The following is an 18,657-nucleotide window of genomic DNA, read 5'->3' as shown; positions in this document are numbered from 1 at the left end:
TTTTTAAACGATCCAGATTTCAAAACAAGAAGTTTAACTATGCACTAGGCTTCTTGAGCAACTGGAATATTAATGATAGCATGGCAATTAGTTTGAATAATCACTCTTAAAATAATTAACCAGCACAGAGACAATATTTTTCTGATTGCTGATTATAACTTGAAGGGAGGGGAGCTACTAATTATAGTGTGAGGAGCATGTCAGTAGAAATGGAAGACATTACAAAATGGGAGAAGAACAGCAGGTGAAGAACTCTAATTTAAAATTTGGAGATTTTTTTTTGAGAGGGAGAGATAATTGCATTAGGCCCCACACATAATCTACATACTGTAATGAACTGATTAAACGTGTAAAGAGAGGCAGAGATCAATTCAGGCAGTTTACTAAATACGTGCCATTGGGAACACCTACTGCTGTGATGCTGCCATCTCTCCACCCCACCCCCTAATGCTTTAAGTCTAGAGTCAAATTGCTTAACTCAATTAGGACTTGTTTCAAGTTGCTCCAAGAGAATTTGTGAATGGTTTTTTTTTTTGGGGGGGGGGGTTACATGTTGAGTACATGTGCCTTCAAATCAGTGTTTATTTTTATTTATTTACTAGCCGATAACCCAGCATTGCCTGGGTATTTATTTATAGGAGGAAAATATCCGGACCAAACGTAATTTCTAATGTTGGATTTTCCTCCTTACTAGAGGGAACCCCCTTGTGGAGTACTGTGAAGCCATTACCATGGCAACTCCACTGTGCTGTACAGTAGAAACCATTTTACAGCAGTACAGTAGAAGCCATTTTAAGGCCCAAAAGGCTGTATCTTATCCGAACACACACCCAAAGGATGTTAGGAGTATCTTACCCCCACAGTATTTTTCTCCAGAGAGTGATCTGTGTACCAAGTTTGGATGAAATTTCTTGAGGCATTCCAGAGTTATGCTGGAACACACACACACACACACACACACACACACACACACACACAGCCATTTTTTAATATATAGATTTTGGACTCTTGGCAACTGCCTGGACACATCCTTGCTATTTTCTTGACAAGATTTCAAAAATCGTTTGCCATTCCTGAATGTGTTTGTGAGAGAGACTGGCCCAATATCACCCAGCTGCTTCATGCTCAAGGCAGGATTAGAACTCACAGTCCCCTGATTTATAGCCTGATGCCTTAACTGCTACACCAAACTGGCTCTCAATATATGTTGGATAAATCCAGAATGCTGAATGGAAAGAGAGACATATGGGTGACCTTCTTTGCTTACATTCTTCTTCTAATTTTGACTTTTTGGTTGTATAGCAACTTCCTTTCTTCTTGATTCAGCCATCAGCATTATTCTTGGCTGTTTGGAGGTAAGTTACTAGTAATACAGGACTGCTATCTATATCAGTAATTGCAATTGCCACTCCTGAATTAAACTCATTTTGAATTATTTGTGATTCCTACTTTTAGATTAATTGCAAATGATTTGTAAATATAATATTCTGTTTGGCTTGGTAAATTTTCTTGAATGATATATATTACAAATAGCCTTCATCCACTGTGGCTGATTGACTTAAGGAGGGTATTCTGAAAAAAAATAAGATTCAAGTGACAAATTGGGGATAGACATTTTGATCCATTACAAATAGTTATTTAGTTTTCATTGCTTTTTTAATGAATAGAGTGGGGGAGACTGATAAATCAGGAACCATACATTGTTCTAAATGAGGGTTTATTTTTCTCATGCAAAAGATGAATCACAAGAGAAGGAATTGAAAAGAAAGCCAACTAGCCCTAGGAACTCAGAGGTGTAGGAGTAGGCTATGAAACTGAGATATAAAAATTCAGGGTATGAAAAATTACATCTGTCAAAATGTTCTAAGCAGCCCTAAGCAAGTCAAGTCTTTCTCAAATTCAGTTCCTGCCTACTCCTTCACCTTCACTTTGCAACACAGTATTATGGGATCTAGCTGATTGCAAGAAGATATGAGTACAAAGAGTTTTGAATTTTTGGAAAATGATATACAAAGCCTAAACATTTCAGCAATTGCAGTAATATGGGAATTAATCAGTGCTTGCTAGAAGTTCTTGATGCAAATACATACATACATACATGCATGCATATACATACATACACACACACATATATATATATACATACATACATACATAAAACACACACACACACAGTAAGAGACATTGTTCAGTTACAAGAAGTTATGTGTAGTTGCAAAAATGGCCTGGGTCAATCTATCTGGACTTAAGAATGAAGGAATTAGGTGAAATGCCCCCTTACTGGTGCCTACAATGACCACCACATTGTGCTCTCTGCTTCATAGTTTTGTTTTGTTTTATATAATACACTTGTTACATAAATAAAATATATTAATCAGTGCTCCCTAAACTGGAGATTGCACACCCAAAATTGTTCATGTGTATTTTAAAAGTGACAAGGAGTCATTTTTTTTCCTAGTCTGAAGCACTTAACAGCAGAGTATTCTCTAATATGAACTCATTTCATTCATTTTCATTTTATTATATTTATATGCCGCCCTTTCCCCCCGAAGGGGACTCAGGGCGGCTAACAAATCAAATCAGGGAAGGGGGGGGGGGGGTTACAGACAAAAAATAAAAAACGAAACATAACAATACATAATTTAAAAACACACAACAGTCATACCATTTGAAACGGGGGCAACAGCTCTTTAGCCCCAGGCCTGTCGGAACAGCCAGGTTTTAACGGCTTTGCGAAAGGCCTGGAGGGTGGTGAGGGTTCGAATCTCCACGGGGAGTTCGTTCCAAAGGGTCGGAGCAGCCACAGAGAAGGCTCTCCTCTGGGTAGTCGCCAGTCGACACTGGCCGGCAGATGGAATTCGGAGGAGGCCTAATCTGTGGGATCTAATCGGTCTAGTGGAGGTGATTGGCAGCAGGCGGTCTCTCAAGTACCCAGGTCCAATACCATGAAGGGCTTTATAAGTGACGACTAGCGCCTTGAAGCGTATCCGGAGACCAATAGGCAGCCAGTGCAGCTCGTGGAGGATAGGTGTTACGTGGGTGAACCAAGGTGCACCCACGATCGCTCGCGCGGCTGCATTCTGGACAAGCTGAAGTCTCCGAATGCTCTTCAAGGGCTGCCCCATGTAGAGCACGTTGCAGTAGTCCAGTCTAGAGGTCACAAGGGCACGAGTGACTGTTGTGAGGGCCTCCCGGTTCAGGTAGGGACGCAACTGGTGCACCAGGCGAACCTGGGCAAATGCCCCCCTGGTCACAGCTGACAAGTGGTGTTCAAAAGTCAGCTGTGGGTCCAGGAGGACTCCCAAATTGCAGACTCTGTCTGAGGGGCGTACTGTTTGACCCCCCAGCCTGAGAGATGGAAAACGTGGCTAATTAGTAGGAGGGAAACACACCAGCCACTCGGTCTTATCCGGATTGAGAACAAGCTTGTTAACCCCCATCCAGTCCCTAACAGCCTCGAGGCACTGGCACATCACGTCAACCGCTTCATTGAGTTGGCACGGGGCGGACAGATACAGCTGCGTATCGTCCGCATACTGATGGTATTTTATCCCGTGCCGTCGAATGATCTCACCCAGCGGCTTCATGTAGTAAACAGGAGGGGGGGCAGGACCGAACCCTGCGGCACCCCATAATGCAGGGGCCTAGGGGTCGATCTCTGCCCTCCGACCAACACTGACTGCGACCTGTCCGAGAGGTAAGAGGAGAACCACCGTAGGACAGTGCCTCCCACCCCCACCTCCCGCAGTCGTCGCAGAAGGATACCATGGTCGATGGTATCGAAGGCCGCTGAGAGGTCAAGGAGCACTAGGACGGAGGCATAACCTCCATCCCTGGCTCTCCAGAGATCATTGATCAATGCGACCAAAGCGGTCTCCGTGCTGTAGCCAGGCCTAAATCCCGACTGGAAGGGATCTAGATAATCGGTTTCCTCCAAGGACCGCCGGAGCTGAAAGGCCACCACTTTCTCAACAACCTTCCCCACAAAGGGGAGGTTGGAGACTGGACGATAGTTGTTTAACACGGCTGGATCCAAAGATGGCTTCTTCAGAAGGGGTCTCACCACCGCCTTTAGAGCGGGGGGAAAGAACCCCTCCTGAAGGGAGGCGGTAACAACCGCCTGGATCCAGCCCCGTGTCACCTCCCTGCTGTTAGCGACCAGCCAGTAGGGGCACGGGTCCAGTACACATGTGGAGGCACTTACAGCTCCCATGGCCTTGTCCACGTCCTCAGGGATAACAGCTTGAAAATCAATCCAGTGATGTCCTTCCAGATTCTCCCCTGGTGCCTTGGCTGGCTCTGCGCAATTGTGTTACTCTTGTGTTATTGAGTGTCAGTGGCCCCAAAATGTTGACAGAGAGAAGTATTTTTAAGATATTGTAATTTAATTTCCATAGATGTCCCTGGGATCTCAGATATAGAAGGAGCCATATTGGCCAATCGGTCCTATTTTCTATAAAGGAGAATATTTGTAGCTCAGGGTTAGAAATGAGGGTTCCTTGATGCTCTCTGAGCTTGACTCTTTTCTTGCAGACGTTTCATTACCCAAACTAGGTAACATTATCAGTGCTAGTGTCATCATAATGGACTAGCACTGATGATGTTACCTAGTTTGGATAATAAAATATATGCAAGAAAACAGCCATGCTCAAAAAGCACCAAGGACTCCTCATCAGTCCTATTTCGTACTCAGTCCTGGAATTCAAATTAAAACATCTTCAATAAATGACAGTCTAATCCCTTCTTGGACACATGGAGCAATGGGAATTCTCGGTAGGTAACTGAGTCCTCTGCCAGTCTTAATCACTGCTAATTGCTCAACTTCCTGACTAGCAATTCTCTTCCTGGTCCTTTTTTCAATGTTTCTATAATTTCCTTCCCTTTGTTTCTTTACAGGTAGTCCTGGCTTACCAATCACTTGTTCAGCAACCACTGGAAGTTACGACAGGGCTGAAAAAGGAGTCTTATGATCAGCCCTTAAAATCGTGGCCCTCGCTGTAACCCATGGTCATGTGATTGCCATTTGCGATCTTCATAGTCAGCTTCCAAAAAGTAAACATCAATGGGAAAGCCAGAAGGATGTCACAAGTTGTGGCCATGTGACATTGTGCTTAATGAGCCACAGTGATTCATTGAACAACTGCAGTGGGGATGAGTTGTAAGTCAGCACGATGTTTCACTTACTATTTGCAATGCTTAGCAACAGAGTTGTTGGTCACAATTGCAATCAGTAAGTGAAGACTATCTATATTTTATTAATTTAAAGTAATGTATAAAAAGCAGTATTGGTAGGCTTTGAGAGAAGGGCATAGCAAAGTAAAAAGAGATGCCAGCATTTCACTTCTCCCAATTTTGGAATTTAAAATTGCATTTTACCCTGTCTGCAAATTTCCTAAACAGAATAAGAAGTTATTTTCATAAATTATAAACATACCTGCAAGTTCTAGCTACACAACACTAACTAGATTATAATACTGGAAAAACTAAAAACATTATGCATCCACAAAACATTTCAGAATCATTGCAGTGCTAAGAAAATTTAAAGGCCAGACTTAAAATAATTTATTTTGGATTCTCCAATTAGAGGTGCTGTGATTGTTTATGAAGTTAGTGCAAGTTAAGCTTCCATTTTAATACTCAATGTGATATAAATAGACTTTGAGATCCTATGTCTCTTTATCCAATTCTACATTCTATAATCAATCATTTCACACTGAGACAAGATCATCTCTTTCCTTTTATTATCCTAACAACACTAATAAAGATTGCTAAGGTGTATTCTTCTGTGGGCAAAATTATCTTCTGTGATGTGCAAAGCTTTAGAAAGAAGTTTATTAGATACGGGTGGATTCTTGTAAAACTGCAGATGCTTTTCACAAATCACCAGGTGGTACAGTGCTGCCCTACAGCGTTAGCTATTTATTCAAATTGTCATATGAACCATCCTATAATGGCAGGGTGGGTTATGTTTCTATGTAGATAAGAATATCTAAATATGTTTCTACCTAGATAAGAATTCCTGGTTGCAAAGATGACTCTAGTCTGACAGGGTGACAAAGAAAAGGAATGGAAGATGGGACCTATTTTAATAGAATAGGCTTGACCTTCAGTTAAGCTATGAAACTGAAATTGCAAAAAAAAAAAAAAGTTTAAATTATGTAATTTATGCAAGTATGTATAAATGAGGTTATTACAAAAATGGCAGTCCTCTGGTAATTTAATATTTCACACTGCCAAAATAATTTGACGGGTTTTTTTTAATGAGCAACCAGGCAGAACCAGTTATTTTGTTTTGGGTTTTTTGCCAACTCCAATGAACAAGAACATTTTTCCTACATTTATGTGCTTAATTGATTGGTCTGTCACCCATCTCACTATAAAAAAGCGACTCTAGATGGCTTGCCAATAAATACCATATATAAAAATATTTTTAAAAATATTTAACATATCTGCATCTTAAATCTCTGTTTACACTTAAACAAGGATTTCATAAACGTAAAGTATTTTTAAACATATTTTATACTAGCCAATAACCCGACGCAGCCAGGGTATTTATTTATAGGGGAGAAATGTCCGGACCAAACATATTTTCTAATGTTGGATTTTCCTCCTTACCAGAGGGAAACCCCTAGTGGAGTACTATGAAGCCATTACCATGGCAACTCTACTGCACTGTACAGTAGAAGCCATTTTACGGCAGCACAGTAGAAGCAGTGGTGGGTTCCTAACCGCTTTACTACCGGTTCGCTGAGAGAGCATTTTGCGCGATGTTTTCCAAGATGCTCACTTTGAAATCTGCAGACCTTGAAATACTGTGATATTACTTGGTCCTTGCAAGGGCTCTAATGTTAAAACTGTACCAATTAATTTTTTGCACAAAATTTTAGCTCAAAATCGCATATATCGATAGGTTTCAGTCTATCTCGAAAGGTCTCAAGAAAGTCACTGACCTTCAGGCCCCAAAAGCTAAACCTTATATAACTCTTTATCTTATTTCTAAGAACAGAAATATAGGCCATATAGGAAACATCTCCAAAGATATGTTAAGATGTTGTCATTCTGATAATTGAAAACATAGCCAACATCTTGAAATGGACCAGAATTGCTTACGGACAGCTAGTCCACTATGCTAGGGAACACAGTATATTATCTGTGAAGGCTGGCCTGTAATAATTAGCATGAGCTCTCTGGTGTCATGGACATTTTGCTCTGATCCTTTTAGCACAGATTTAGTATGTTCCACTGAACTGACTCCTTAATGATTTCATTGTGCACAACCAAAGAAAAAAATGTCACATTTTTTTGATCAGCAGGAAAGAATCTCTTGACTATCATATTTCAAGTCACATTTCCTGATTCAAATCTGGGGCTGAGTATCATATAATTTTAAGAGTGTTATTACCACTGCTGTCCAGTATTTCAGCCATGCCAATATTTGAATATTATTTTGAAACATGTTTTTTTCTGAAATTCATTTTTTATTATCATTACTGCTAGGTACAGTCTCTCTCTCTCTCTCTCTCTCTCTCTCTCTCTCTCTCTCTCTCTCTCTCTCTCTCTCTCTCTCTCTCCCTCCCTCCCTCCCTCCCTCCCTCCCTCCCTCCCTCCCTCCCTCCCTCCCTCCCTCCCCCTCTCTCTTTTTTGATAGACCAATTACTTGCCTTCTATTGGTCTACAATGAATGTCATTTTCCAAGACCAGCTATCTGACTTTCACTGATGGCACAGAGAACACAGAGAGAAGGATGGCATCAAAGGAGACCAATCTTTGCTAATAGCCAGATAAAAACCGTGGTCATTTTGATGCAATATAATGAGACAGTAAGGCAAATGATGTGCACAATCAGAACTTCATCCTGGAAATTCATTTCCAATCAGTATCTCTTGAATGAGCTGAACTTTTTTGCTGCAATACATATATACCAGATCAAAATTACAGCTTAACATGTGATTTGCATTCATATCAGAATGCTTGTTTCTGGGTTTATAAGTATTGGGTTTAAAAGAAAACCCCTTCCGCAATTCTGCATCTATAACATTTACTGCATGCATTAGTTGTTGCAATGTTCAAATTACACATGCATATGATGAAACCAGGAGACATGGAAAAATAATTTTGGAGGAAGAAAGGAAAAGGAATATGCAAGGATTTAAAAAATATGAAAAAGTAGTAAAGATAACACAAAGGGAAGACTAAAAACTTGCACACAAGGCTTTCTTTCTATGATACACTGTGATGGTTCAACACCCTTAAGGTGTGCACATGCAAAGCAGTTCAAGAGTAAACTATCATTAAACTTGTTTTCTCATACATGCTGACTTAATGAGCTTTGTTTACTTTTGTATTAATGGGAAATATCAACCTAGATGCTAAGATCTTGGCTACTGTAAATTAGACTTATTCAGCAATCTATGGATAATAGCAACAATGGTTTCCACGGCAGTCTTTTAGTAAAACAACCCTCTCTTTTAAGTCATGTTGCAAAGGCACTAACAGCATGCTCTACAAATTCTCAATGTATTTCTCCAGATTTAAAGTCATTTGCCCCAATGGCTTTGACTCTAGAACATGACCTTCAAAAAGAAAAAAAAATTGTCTGGCTAAAAAGGGGTGACATGATCCAGACCTGACCCCTTTTACTTACTAATAGTTAAGACCCTGGAAGCATTATCGGTTCATCTTAAACAGCAAATTGCAGCTACGTATTTTATTTTAAACCCCTTTCTAATCGTTCTCTTCCTTCTCCCTTTTTCTCTGTTACAAAAGACTGCAGTACAGTAATGGAAATTTTTCTCTGAATATCCTATAATTTATTTTATCTTATTTTTATCTGTTTTATTTGTTATCCTTTATTATTTCCGTCCTCCTCCTTACCTTTGCATTCATCTTCCTGGCTTCCCTTCTAGCTGCCTTTTCTTTAAGCCTTTTTTCCTGTAAAGAACAAAATTAAACGTAAGAACATAAAACAGTGTAGAACAAAGCAGCAACTTGAACCAAAAATGGGGCTTTATGAAAAACCTTTTTTTGGACATGGCTACATATCACCCCCAATTAGTTTTTGTAGGCATAATAATGAATACGCGATCGGAAAGAGTTCCCATTTAGCCTTATTTTTAAACAAGCGATTGCCTGTGCATTTATGCATTCTGTAATATTGGCTTATCATAAATGTAGACTGCAGTGTTTCTAAATGCTCTATCTATTTTTAATTTAGAGATAAGTAGAGAGATAAATATACGGACCAACGTTTGTCTCTCAGGCTGTGGCAGATTTTCTTTCTGATGTATAGGACCGTGAACCAACCACAGGATGACTGAACCACAGAATAGGACACCAATGTGTAAGTCTTCTGTTAGTAACTTTCATCTTTTCCAACCATGTAAGTGACAGCAGTGAACTCTCAACTCCATTAATGAACCCTTAAGGTTTGCATTATTCATTTTAGAGCTTAGGTCTCTTTTACTATGGTCCACACAGAAAAACCATGGACTCTGTGATACGCTGCACTTGTTATTTAGTCACCAAGTCTCTTCACAACCCCATGGACCATAGCACACCAGTCCTTTCCCCCCCACTTCTGTTGTGGCCCGCCAGCAGAACTGGCAACAGATTCCCACAGTGAGGAAGTTGTGGAGGAACATGGGCCAATCCTGGAGTCTGGAGATGGTTCTGATGTGGACTCTGTGTTGGAGGCAGAGAGGAGGCCAGAGCCATATGCCAGTTATCAGATGCCTTCAGAGTCCAACAGCTGGAGCCTATTCCCAATGTGCGCATGTGGAGAGTTGCCAGGTGAAAGGAACAGCTAAAGAACAGAAGTTGACTTGGGAGTAAGGCCACAAGTGGCCCCTCCCAGAGGAAATAAAAGAGGAGTGAAAGGGGAGTGGGGTTTGCAGAAGACAATTAGTTTGCTTAATCGGTTTGTGACTCTCCAAGACTCCTTGCCAAATTTTGCAGCACTCCAAGCCAGATAAGGTCTGTGACTGTAAATCCTCCCTTGAAAGACTTTGCTGGATGTGAATGAGCCGAATTCACAGTAAATTAATAAAAAGGGTTTTTGTCGGGACCAGGAGTTTGCTTCATGCTCTTGGGAAGCCTAGAACACCATCTTCCACTGACTCCTTGATTCTACCCAAACTCATGTTCACTGTGTCGATGACACTATCTAATCATCTCATATTTGACCATTCCCTTCTCCTTTTGCCTTCATCTTTCCCAATATCAGTCTTTTCCAATGAGTCCTCTCTTCTCATTTGATGGCCAAGGTATTTGAGCTTCTGTCCTTCCAAAGTATCTGTCCCTTCAAAGGACAATCAAGGTTGATTTCCCTTATTATTGACTGATTTGAACTCTTTGCAATCCAAGGGCCTCTTAAGAATCTTTTCCAATACCACAATTCACAAGCATCAATTGACACTCAGCCTTCTTTATGGTCTAATTCTCACACCCATACATTACTATTGGGAGGACCATAGCTTTGACTGTATGGACCTTTGTCAACTCCTGTTTGACAGGTACCAGATTTGGGAAAGAGTAGACTAAACAGGATGCCCACAATTCTGGGTACAAAATAATTTCTCCATCCTTGTGTTATGGAACACAAAGAAGGCAACTGTAAAGCGTTACCATATCCCCCCCCCCCCCCGCACCAAAAAAGTGAGTGGAAATGTCTGTGCGTCTTATACAGCAAATATTGTGGTGGGGTGGGGAGGGGGTGGGGAGGCACCGATCAGCTGTTCTAGAACGGGCTGCCCTCTGTAATAAGATAGGGATAGAGAAATCTGATGCATAATACATAGAAGCAACTTGGCTCATTATTACTTAGTTTCCTGGATCTTTAAAAAGAGAAAACTTCTATGTTTAGGAGGAACTAGGAATCTTTAACATATAAATCCCCCACTCTACTACTAACCAATGCAGAATCTCTCCATGAGGCACACTCCCTTATTATACCACAGAATGTATAGTTGTAGGGGTTCTAATGTTAAAACTGTACCCATTAATTTTTTGCACAAAATTTGAACTTTTTTGAAGTATAAGACGCACTCCCCACCACCACCAAAAAAGTGAGTGGAAATGTCTGTGCATCTTATACAGCAAATATTGTGGTGGGGTGGGGAGAGGGTTGGTGAGGCACCAATCAACTGTTCTAGAACGGGCTGCAGAGGCAAATGGGCCACAGCGAACGGGTTGCCGTGAACAGGCCGCAGTGGCAGCGAACGGGCCATGGCAAACAGGCAGCGGTGATGAATGGGTGGTGGCAAATGGGTGGCCACAGCGAATGGGCCACAGGAACGGGCCAGATGAATACTGAGTGGATGCTGGGAGGCAGAGGCAGATTTCTTTTTCTTGTTTTCCTCCCCAAAAGCTGTGTGTGTCTTATAGTCCGGAGCATCTTACAGTCTGAAAAATATGGTATTCCTGGCTCTCTTTGCCATAGGAGCAGCTTGTGTTCCCAATATTTATTTGAACATATGGATGCACTCATACAGATCAATGAACATCAGTATAATTTATTTTATAAAGACTCCGTTTATTTCAATTACTGTCAGGGTAATTAATGACTAAGTCAGAATGGGAGATATGGGTCACAAACTACTCCAGATTAAACATCAGTGACATTGTTCTTCTCTTTTCTTGCCATCTTTAGACATGTCAGTAACCCAACTGTGACTTGTTCAATTCTTGTATATTCAGTGTAAATACCTTGATTCTGTAAGTCAGTACTCAATTTTCTACCGCCTCCAGCCCAATTTCCAAGCTACTTTGTTGTGACCTTCTATGCTGTACCCTGTCAACCTATGTCACTTGCCCATTTCTCTCAAAACCCAGTTTCTTTGCTTAAAACACTACCGCTGAAAAGGAGCTGCAACACTCTATTAATAACGACCTGGGAGAAAGAAAGAGGTGTGGAGATGAAACAAAGAAAGGGCATGGGGCAAGTTCAGACAATTGCCAAATCAGAGGATGAAAATAGATTTCGGGGGGGGGGGGTATTAAAAATTCATCAGAGACTATTCCAAGCATAGGGAGACATTGCTACACTGTTCTATTTTGGTGACATTCATCTATCACCCTTGTATAAATTAAGCACAACACAGAAAAACAAGAAAGGCAAGAGGGCAAAATCATCAGTGCTACAACTGTGCAAATTCTTCTGCAAATAGCAATAGCAGTAGACTTCTATACCGCTTCATAGGCCTTTCAGGCCTCTCTAAGCAGTTTACAGAGAGTCAGCATATTGCCCCCAACAATCTGGGTCCTCATTTTACCCACCTCGGAAGGATGGAAGGCTGAGTCAACCCTGAGCCAGTGAGATTTGAACCGCTGACCTGCTGATCTAGCAGTAGCCTGCAGTGCTGCATTTAACCACTGCGCCACCTTGGCTCTTCTGCAAAGACTTGCATGGGAACAAGAGACAAATCTCTATAAACTGGAGATTGCAGAACAGAGGTACTTGATCAGTTTTGCCCATTGAGAGAGAAAGTATATGGAGGCATCCCGTTTCATTGAAAAACAGTGGAAATACACATCCAGTGCATTTTTAAAACTGTCATTTTCCATGCCCAAAGAACATACACATCAATTTTATAATTACAATTAATACAATAAGTGTACTATTTGCATGAGGATATTTATTAATCCATATCCACTAACTAAAAAGCAGGGCACATTGAGAATAGATCTGCTGAACAAAACTCCGCATTGGTGACAGGAAGCACATCTGGCCATTAAACACTCTGCTAGGTCCATTTGGTTGCCCAGACTCCATCCCGCAAGTTGTTAAACGAGGATGATGAAGAGCATTAAAGAGGGCAGAGGATGATGAAGAGCATTAAAGAGGGCAGAACTATTTGTAGTAAGGTAAGGGACAACATAAAATTATTTTATATGCAAAAAAATCAGAACAAAAAGGTGGAGTGGAGATAGCTAAATTCTCTTTCTAAACAAAAGTTATTAGATTTATTCACAGAAAGATTACATACAACATGTTGGGACATTTATCATAATGTCAAAACTCTGCAAGTGACATTCCAACAAACATCCAGATTTTTGGCAATCGATAGCTTGAAGACATACAGACTGTATACTTCCGAAGTATTTTAATACGCCTGCCAACATGTCACAACTTGGGATTTAAAAAAAACCTCATTTTAAGTGACAAAAAATACCCAAATGGATCAAGGAGTATATTACAGGAAAAAATTACAAGTGTATGAGGAGTGGGAGATTGTGTTCTTTATATTCAGAAAAAGAACATCTTGACAATTTTATGGGAAGTTATTCTACTTATAATAACACTATTGTTAGCATAACTATTAGAGCCCAATAGTTATTCTAATCATCACCAAGAGCCGCAGTGGTTAGAATGCAGTACTGCAGGCTATTTCTGCTGACTGCCAGTTGACTGCAATTTGGTGGTTCGAATCTCATCAGGCTCAAGGTTGACTCAGTCTTCCCTCCTTCCAAGGTTGGTAAAATAAGGACCCAGATAGTTGGGGGCAATATGCTGACTCTGAAACCCGCTGAGAGAGGGCTGTAAAGCACCGTAAAGCCCTATATAAGTCTGTACTCAGCAACTCTGAGCAGTTTATAAATTGTTAAAATGATTTAAAAACAAGGGGGGAGTAGAAAAGGCAGAAAGATAGCAGAAATGATTAAATCAGACAGGAACAAAAAGAAAGAGGGGATTGAATCATGCTCACCAGAGTCCTGGCAAAGAGCAAGTCTTCATAGCCCTTTAAAACACCTGTAGGGTGGGGACTCTTCCCATTTCAGGGATAACCTCGTTCTAGAGGGCAGGCACTAAGACAGAGAATGCAGAGTTCTAGGTCCCCATAAATGGCATTGTTTAATTGTAAGATTAATCATCTTTTATAGTTTAGGTAAAAGAATGTGCAACAAGAGTTATAGCTTTGTGTGATCTTATGCTTTTGCTTATTTTCCACCATACTGAAATTTAGTAGCTTAGGTACAAATTCTAAAATACATATAGATATACATCTTGATTATCCATATGCATCTTGGTAACCTTTTTAATAAAAGGAAACATTGATTTTCCCTGGAAATATACTTGATCTGCATAATATCATTTCTAAGTTTTCTTGATGCCAGAATAATGAGCAGAAGGCTTCTTGCTAGCCCAAGAAACTCCAAATCAATATTCAAGCAACTATTCAAACCTTTGCATAGCCCAATGCTTCCAGAGCATTTATGATGCTTTATAGGATTATGAATGTATTATCTACAGCATCGATTGCCTTAGGCTGCTTTAACTGTCTACCCTTCTGTAAATAAGATAGGGATAGAGAAAACTGATGCATAATACATAGAAGCAACTTGGCTGATTATTACTTCGTTTCCTGGATCTTTAAAAAGAGAAAACTTCTATGTTTAGGGGGAACTCGGAATCTTTTACATATAAATCTCCCGCTCTACTACTAACCAAGGCAGAATCTTTCCATGAGGCACAGTGGTGATACCACTCCCTTATTATACTACAGAATGCCCTTTGGCAGGAAATGTGCACAAATCTATGCACATTTGCTATAGATTACCTATAGCAAATGTACACAGATGTGCACATAATCCTCTGTTATAACCACTCATGGCCAATCTTTTCCTAAAAAGGCTTTCATGTTCAACAATAAATCTTCAGTTCAAATTTCACACATTATGCAAAACTCTCACTTTAAACCAGGCTCAAAAATACATTATTTCATCTCCTCCAAAACAAAAACATGTAACTGGCTGTCCTTTTAGACCATGTCCACAGTAAATTTAATAATCTGTTCTATGAAATACAGATTATTATTTCTTCTTCCACACAAGGAAAGGGGTTGGTCTTGTTACAGGTTTTTTTATGTGCTGCATCTACAGATATGCTATAAATAAGAATAATGAGAAGAAAGAGAAGGGCATTAAAGGGAAAGAGTAACATTTATAACTATTCTCTGCTGTCAAGTTCTCAAACTTTCGGCTCTGTTTTATGACAAATAAATGTCCCAGCAACAATCTTTGTATTTTTATGTCCTGTAATTTAATTTCTTTTAAATGCCAAAAAGGAGCTTAAACTATTACTATTAAAGCTTTGCATTATAAGTGAAATCAATCATCTTGCTGCAATGACATTTATTGAATAATTCATTGGTAACTCTCAATCACCTCTACACAAAGCATAGCTATTTAAATAAAACATCATCCTAAAATCTCATTAGTACAGAGCTTTCTAGTCCTCATCATTCTTGATGGTACAGTCTTGTTATTATGCTACTTAAATTTTTACCCTTTTATCTACAAACAGCCTATCATATAAATAAATTTAATATTAGTCCACAGCACCGCAAGTCTATGACCATCCATCCATCCATATGGTTCGGTTACTGTTTGTACATATTGATTTAAAAATAGAACACCATATTGGAGTGTTGTAAATTGCTTACTAACAAGAATGGCAATGTTCATGGGGGAGAATAGCAATACCAGTGAAATAAAACCAAGGATCCACATCATTCTTGTGTTACCTAAATTCATGCATCAGACCAGAACAAGAAGTAATACTGAATAGATAATTATTTTTTCCAGTACAATCCTTCATCCCCAATGAACATGCCAACATTTCACAGTATTTCCATTTGGCATTTTGACAAATGGAATGAGGTTCTACTTACCCTGTGTTTTTCTTTAATTTTCTTCCTGTATTCCTCTTTGTCAAATTTATCCTCTTCCTGAAGTCTTTCTTTTGCTTTGTCTAGATTGATCCCATTGCAATCATCGCCATCTTCCTCTTTGTCCAGGATAGACTTTTGTGCTGGTGGCCACTGCTGAATTAACTGAATCACAGAAGAAGAAGAAAAACATTTTAGGACTGCTGTTTCTATTCTACCATTTAAAAGGAGCTCTGGATTGCTATGAAGACCAAAAGACATCAGACCTGCGCAACAGGGAATAGTTACAGAAATATAATTTTCAGGCAGAGAAGCTAATAGAGGAAATAAAAACTGAAGCGAGGCTCTGAAACATGATATTGTTTAATTAAAGAGGGTGGTTCAAAAGTCAGTTTGTATGAGGTGTGCAGACTCCACAAGAAGTAGGCAGTTCCAAATAACTGGGCCTTGTACCACAGAAGGTTTATAGGTCATAACCATCACCTGGGATCATAGCCAGAAGCAAACTGGCAACCAGTGCAGCTCACTGACCAGGGATATCAAATGAACATACCAAAGGGGACTTTAAGGACAGCCCAAATACAATGCATTGTCGTAACTGAATCATGAGGTGATTAGAAGAGTAACTGTCCAAAGTGTCTTCCAATCATTAAAAGGTACAACAGATGAAGGTCCTCTTGGCCATAACTGCCACCTGCTCTCAAAAGGAGATGTACTGTATTTTCGGAGTATAAGACGCACCTTCCCCCCCCCCCCAAAAGAGGGTGAAAATCTGGGTGCGTCTTATGCGTCTTATACACTAAATACAGAATTTTTGGCCTACTGAAATCGTGCCCCCTTTGCAAGGCTTTGGGAGACTTGCAAAGTGCTCCTGGGGAGGGCAGAAACGAGTGAAAAATGGGCCTTGTGTTCGTTTTTGCCTCCCCCAGCCCCCAGGAGCACTCTACAAGTCTCGCAAAGCTCTGCATGCCCCCCTTTTTTTGCCAAAAACAAGGCTTTCAGAGGGTTTGGGAGGCCTGCAGAGTGCAAAACCTTTTTAAAAAAAATTTACCTCTTCAAAATCATGGTGCATTCTTATACTCCAGTGTGTCTTACATTCTGAAAAATACGGTAAGTCTAAGAAGATGCGCAGATTGCACACATTAACAGAGTTGGAAGGGATTTGGAGGCCTTCTAGTCCAACCCCCTGCTCAAGCAGGAAATTCTATACCATTTCAGACAAATGGTTGTCCAATCTCTTCTTTAAAATCTCCAGTGTTGCAGTGCCTACAACTTCTGGAGGGAAGGTGTTCCACTGGTTGATTGTTCTAACTGTCAGGAAATTTCTCCTTAGTTCTAGGTTGCTTCTCCCCTTGATTAGTTTCCATTCATTGCTTCTTGTCCTGCTTTCAGGTGCTTTGGAGAATAGGTTGATTCCCCCCCTTTTCTTTGTGGCAGCCCCTTAGATAGTGGAACATGTCACTCCTAGTCATTATTTTTATTTAACTAAATATGCCCAATTCCTGCAACCATTCAGAGTCAGAACTGTGACTATCCAAATGTAACAAGGCATACCAAAGATAGTTGCATCTTAGTCTGGTCTATGCCAGAGCAACAAGCCATCCAAATTCAAGAGTCAGGTCAACATTTCAGAACCAGGAGGATATCAAAAGGCTGTTTCATCACCCGATAATTGTACAGCAACAGCTTTTAACACTCTCTTCTCCTTGTGTGCAATTAGGGTGCTAATGTCTAAAAGTTCAATCCAGAGAAAACGATCATAAAAATTCAAGAGAATACAGAAGCCAATAGCAGCAGGGGAAAATCAGCTAACACAGCTCAAATGTTCAAATCCAAAGAATGTATTTGTATGTATGTATGTATGTATGTATGTATGTATGTATGTATGTATGTATGTATGTATGTCTCCAATCAGTTGGTTTAATCAAAGGTAATCATTCCAAGCTATCAGCCATATACTGGAAATCAGGGGTGGGTGGGTAGGGGTGGGAAACATCACGGTCTTCAGAATTCAAGCTACGCCTCTGAAAGGGGAAACAAAAAAAGTGATGGGACAAGAACAACGAATTCTCACAATCCCAAGGAAAAGGGATTCACTGAATCTGGAGGCAACCAATGGAAAACACTGCTTGTTAAAAAAGAAAGAAAAAAAGTTATGAGCCTCGGGTACAGAAAACACTGTGCACTAATACAATTAATAGAATCATTTCCATATGATAGCTACCAAATCCACAAACCTGTTCACCAATGTTTAAGCCTCTGTTTATATACAACGGCATAAGTCATAAGCACAAATGGCTGAAAAGATCAGACTTTTTGACACACATCCTCTCCATGGGACCATACACAACATTGCTAGACTCCATATCAGATATTCATAAGAACAAGTTTTAATTCATTGACCTCATTATAGAAGTCGGCAATGGTTGTGAGGGAAACACACATTATAGTGGTTCCTAGAAAAAAAAGAAGAACAGGCAGGAAACAAACGGTTGCGACTTTCCGTCAAGCTCGCCTCCTCGCTCTCCATTGCTCTCCCTTTCAAATTAGCTTTTGCAATTGCAATGAACTAAGAGGCAAAGCAGTAAGACTGTGACTTGAGCAGGGGCATTCATCTTAGCCTTCTGCAAACCAACATAAATGCTTCATTGCAAATTCTAATTTCCCTGCACCCAGTGGTAATGTACTGCTTGCAGAGCTACTGAAACGGTATTGGGCTCATTACTCTCTTGACAAGGCTGAAGCGGATCAAAAAAAGGGAAGGGAAATCCAAGGAAGAATCAAGCTGAGTTCTGTTGAAAACAGAGACATGACAAATGAAGGTTATATATGGATAAAAAGCACCTACGAACCATCGTTGCAATTCAGATCCCTCTGCCATGCAGTTTGATTCTCTGCCACCCGGAAACATTAACTTATGTAGTCCATTCAATCCAGTAAATGAGCATGCCGAAATGGGTTTTTAAAACTGTTCCCAATTCCCACAGAAAAG

At 40.2% G+C, this 18,657-nt stretch overlaps 1 protein-coding gene across 1 annotated transcript in view; it reads right to left on the bottom strand.

The window, feature by feature from the left end:
- The window catches only part of DDX10 (DEAD-box helicase 10), a 169,246-nt gene that overhangs the window by 42,566 nt on the left and 108,023 nt on the right, over nt 1-18,657 (bottom strand). Inside the window, exons 15-16 of the mRNA XM_087721190.1 lie at nt 15,669-15,830; nt 8,875-8,931 (exon numbers count right to left, since the gene is read on the bottom strand). Of these exons, the coding sequence (XP_087577316.1) occupies nt 8,875-8,931; nt 15,669-15,830 (219 nt within the window). The remainder of the gene's footprint in view (nt 1-8,874; nt 8,932-15,668; nt 15,831-18,657) is intronic.

The sequence above is a fragment of the Thamnophis sirtalis genome, unplaced genomic scaffold, assembly GCF_051295495.1.
Source record: "Thamnophis sirtalis isolate CommonGarterSnake01/CBP01778 unplaced genomic scaffold, rThaSir2_p1.2 scaffold_8, whole genome shotgun sequence".
Taxonomy (NCBI): Eukaryota; Metazoa; Chordata; class Lepidosauria; order Squamata; family Natricidae; genus Thamnophis; species Thamnophis sirtalis.
Note: the sequence above shows the minus strand (reverse complement) of the source record. Positions and strands in the feature narration are given on the sequence as shown.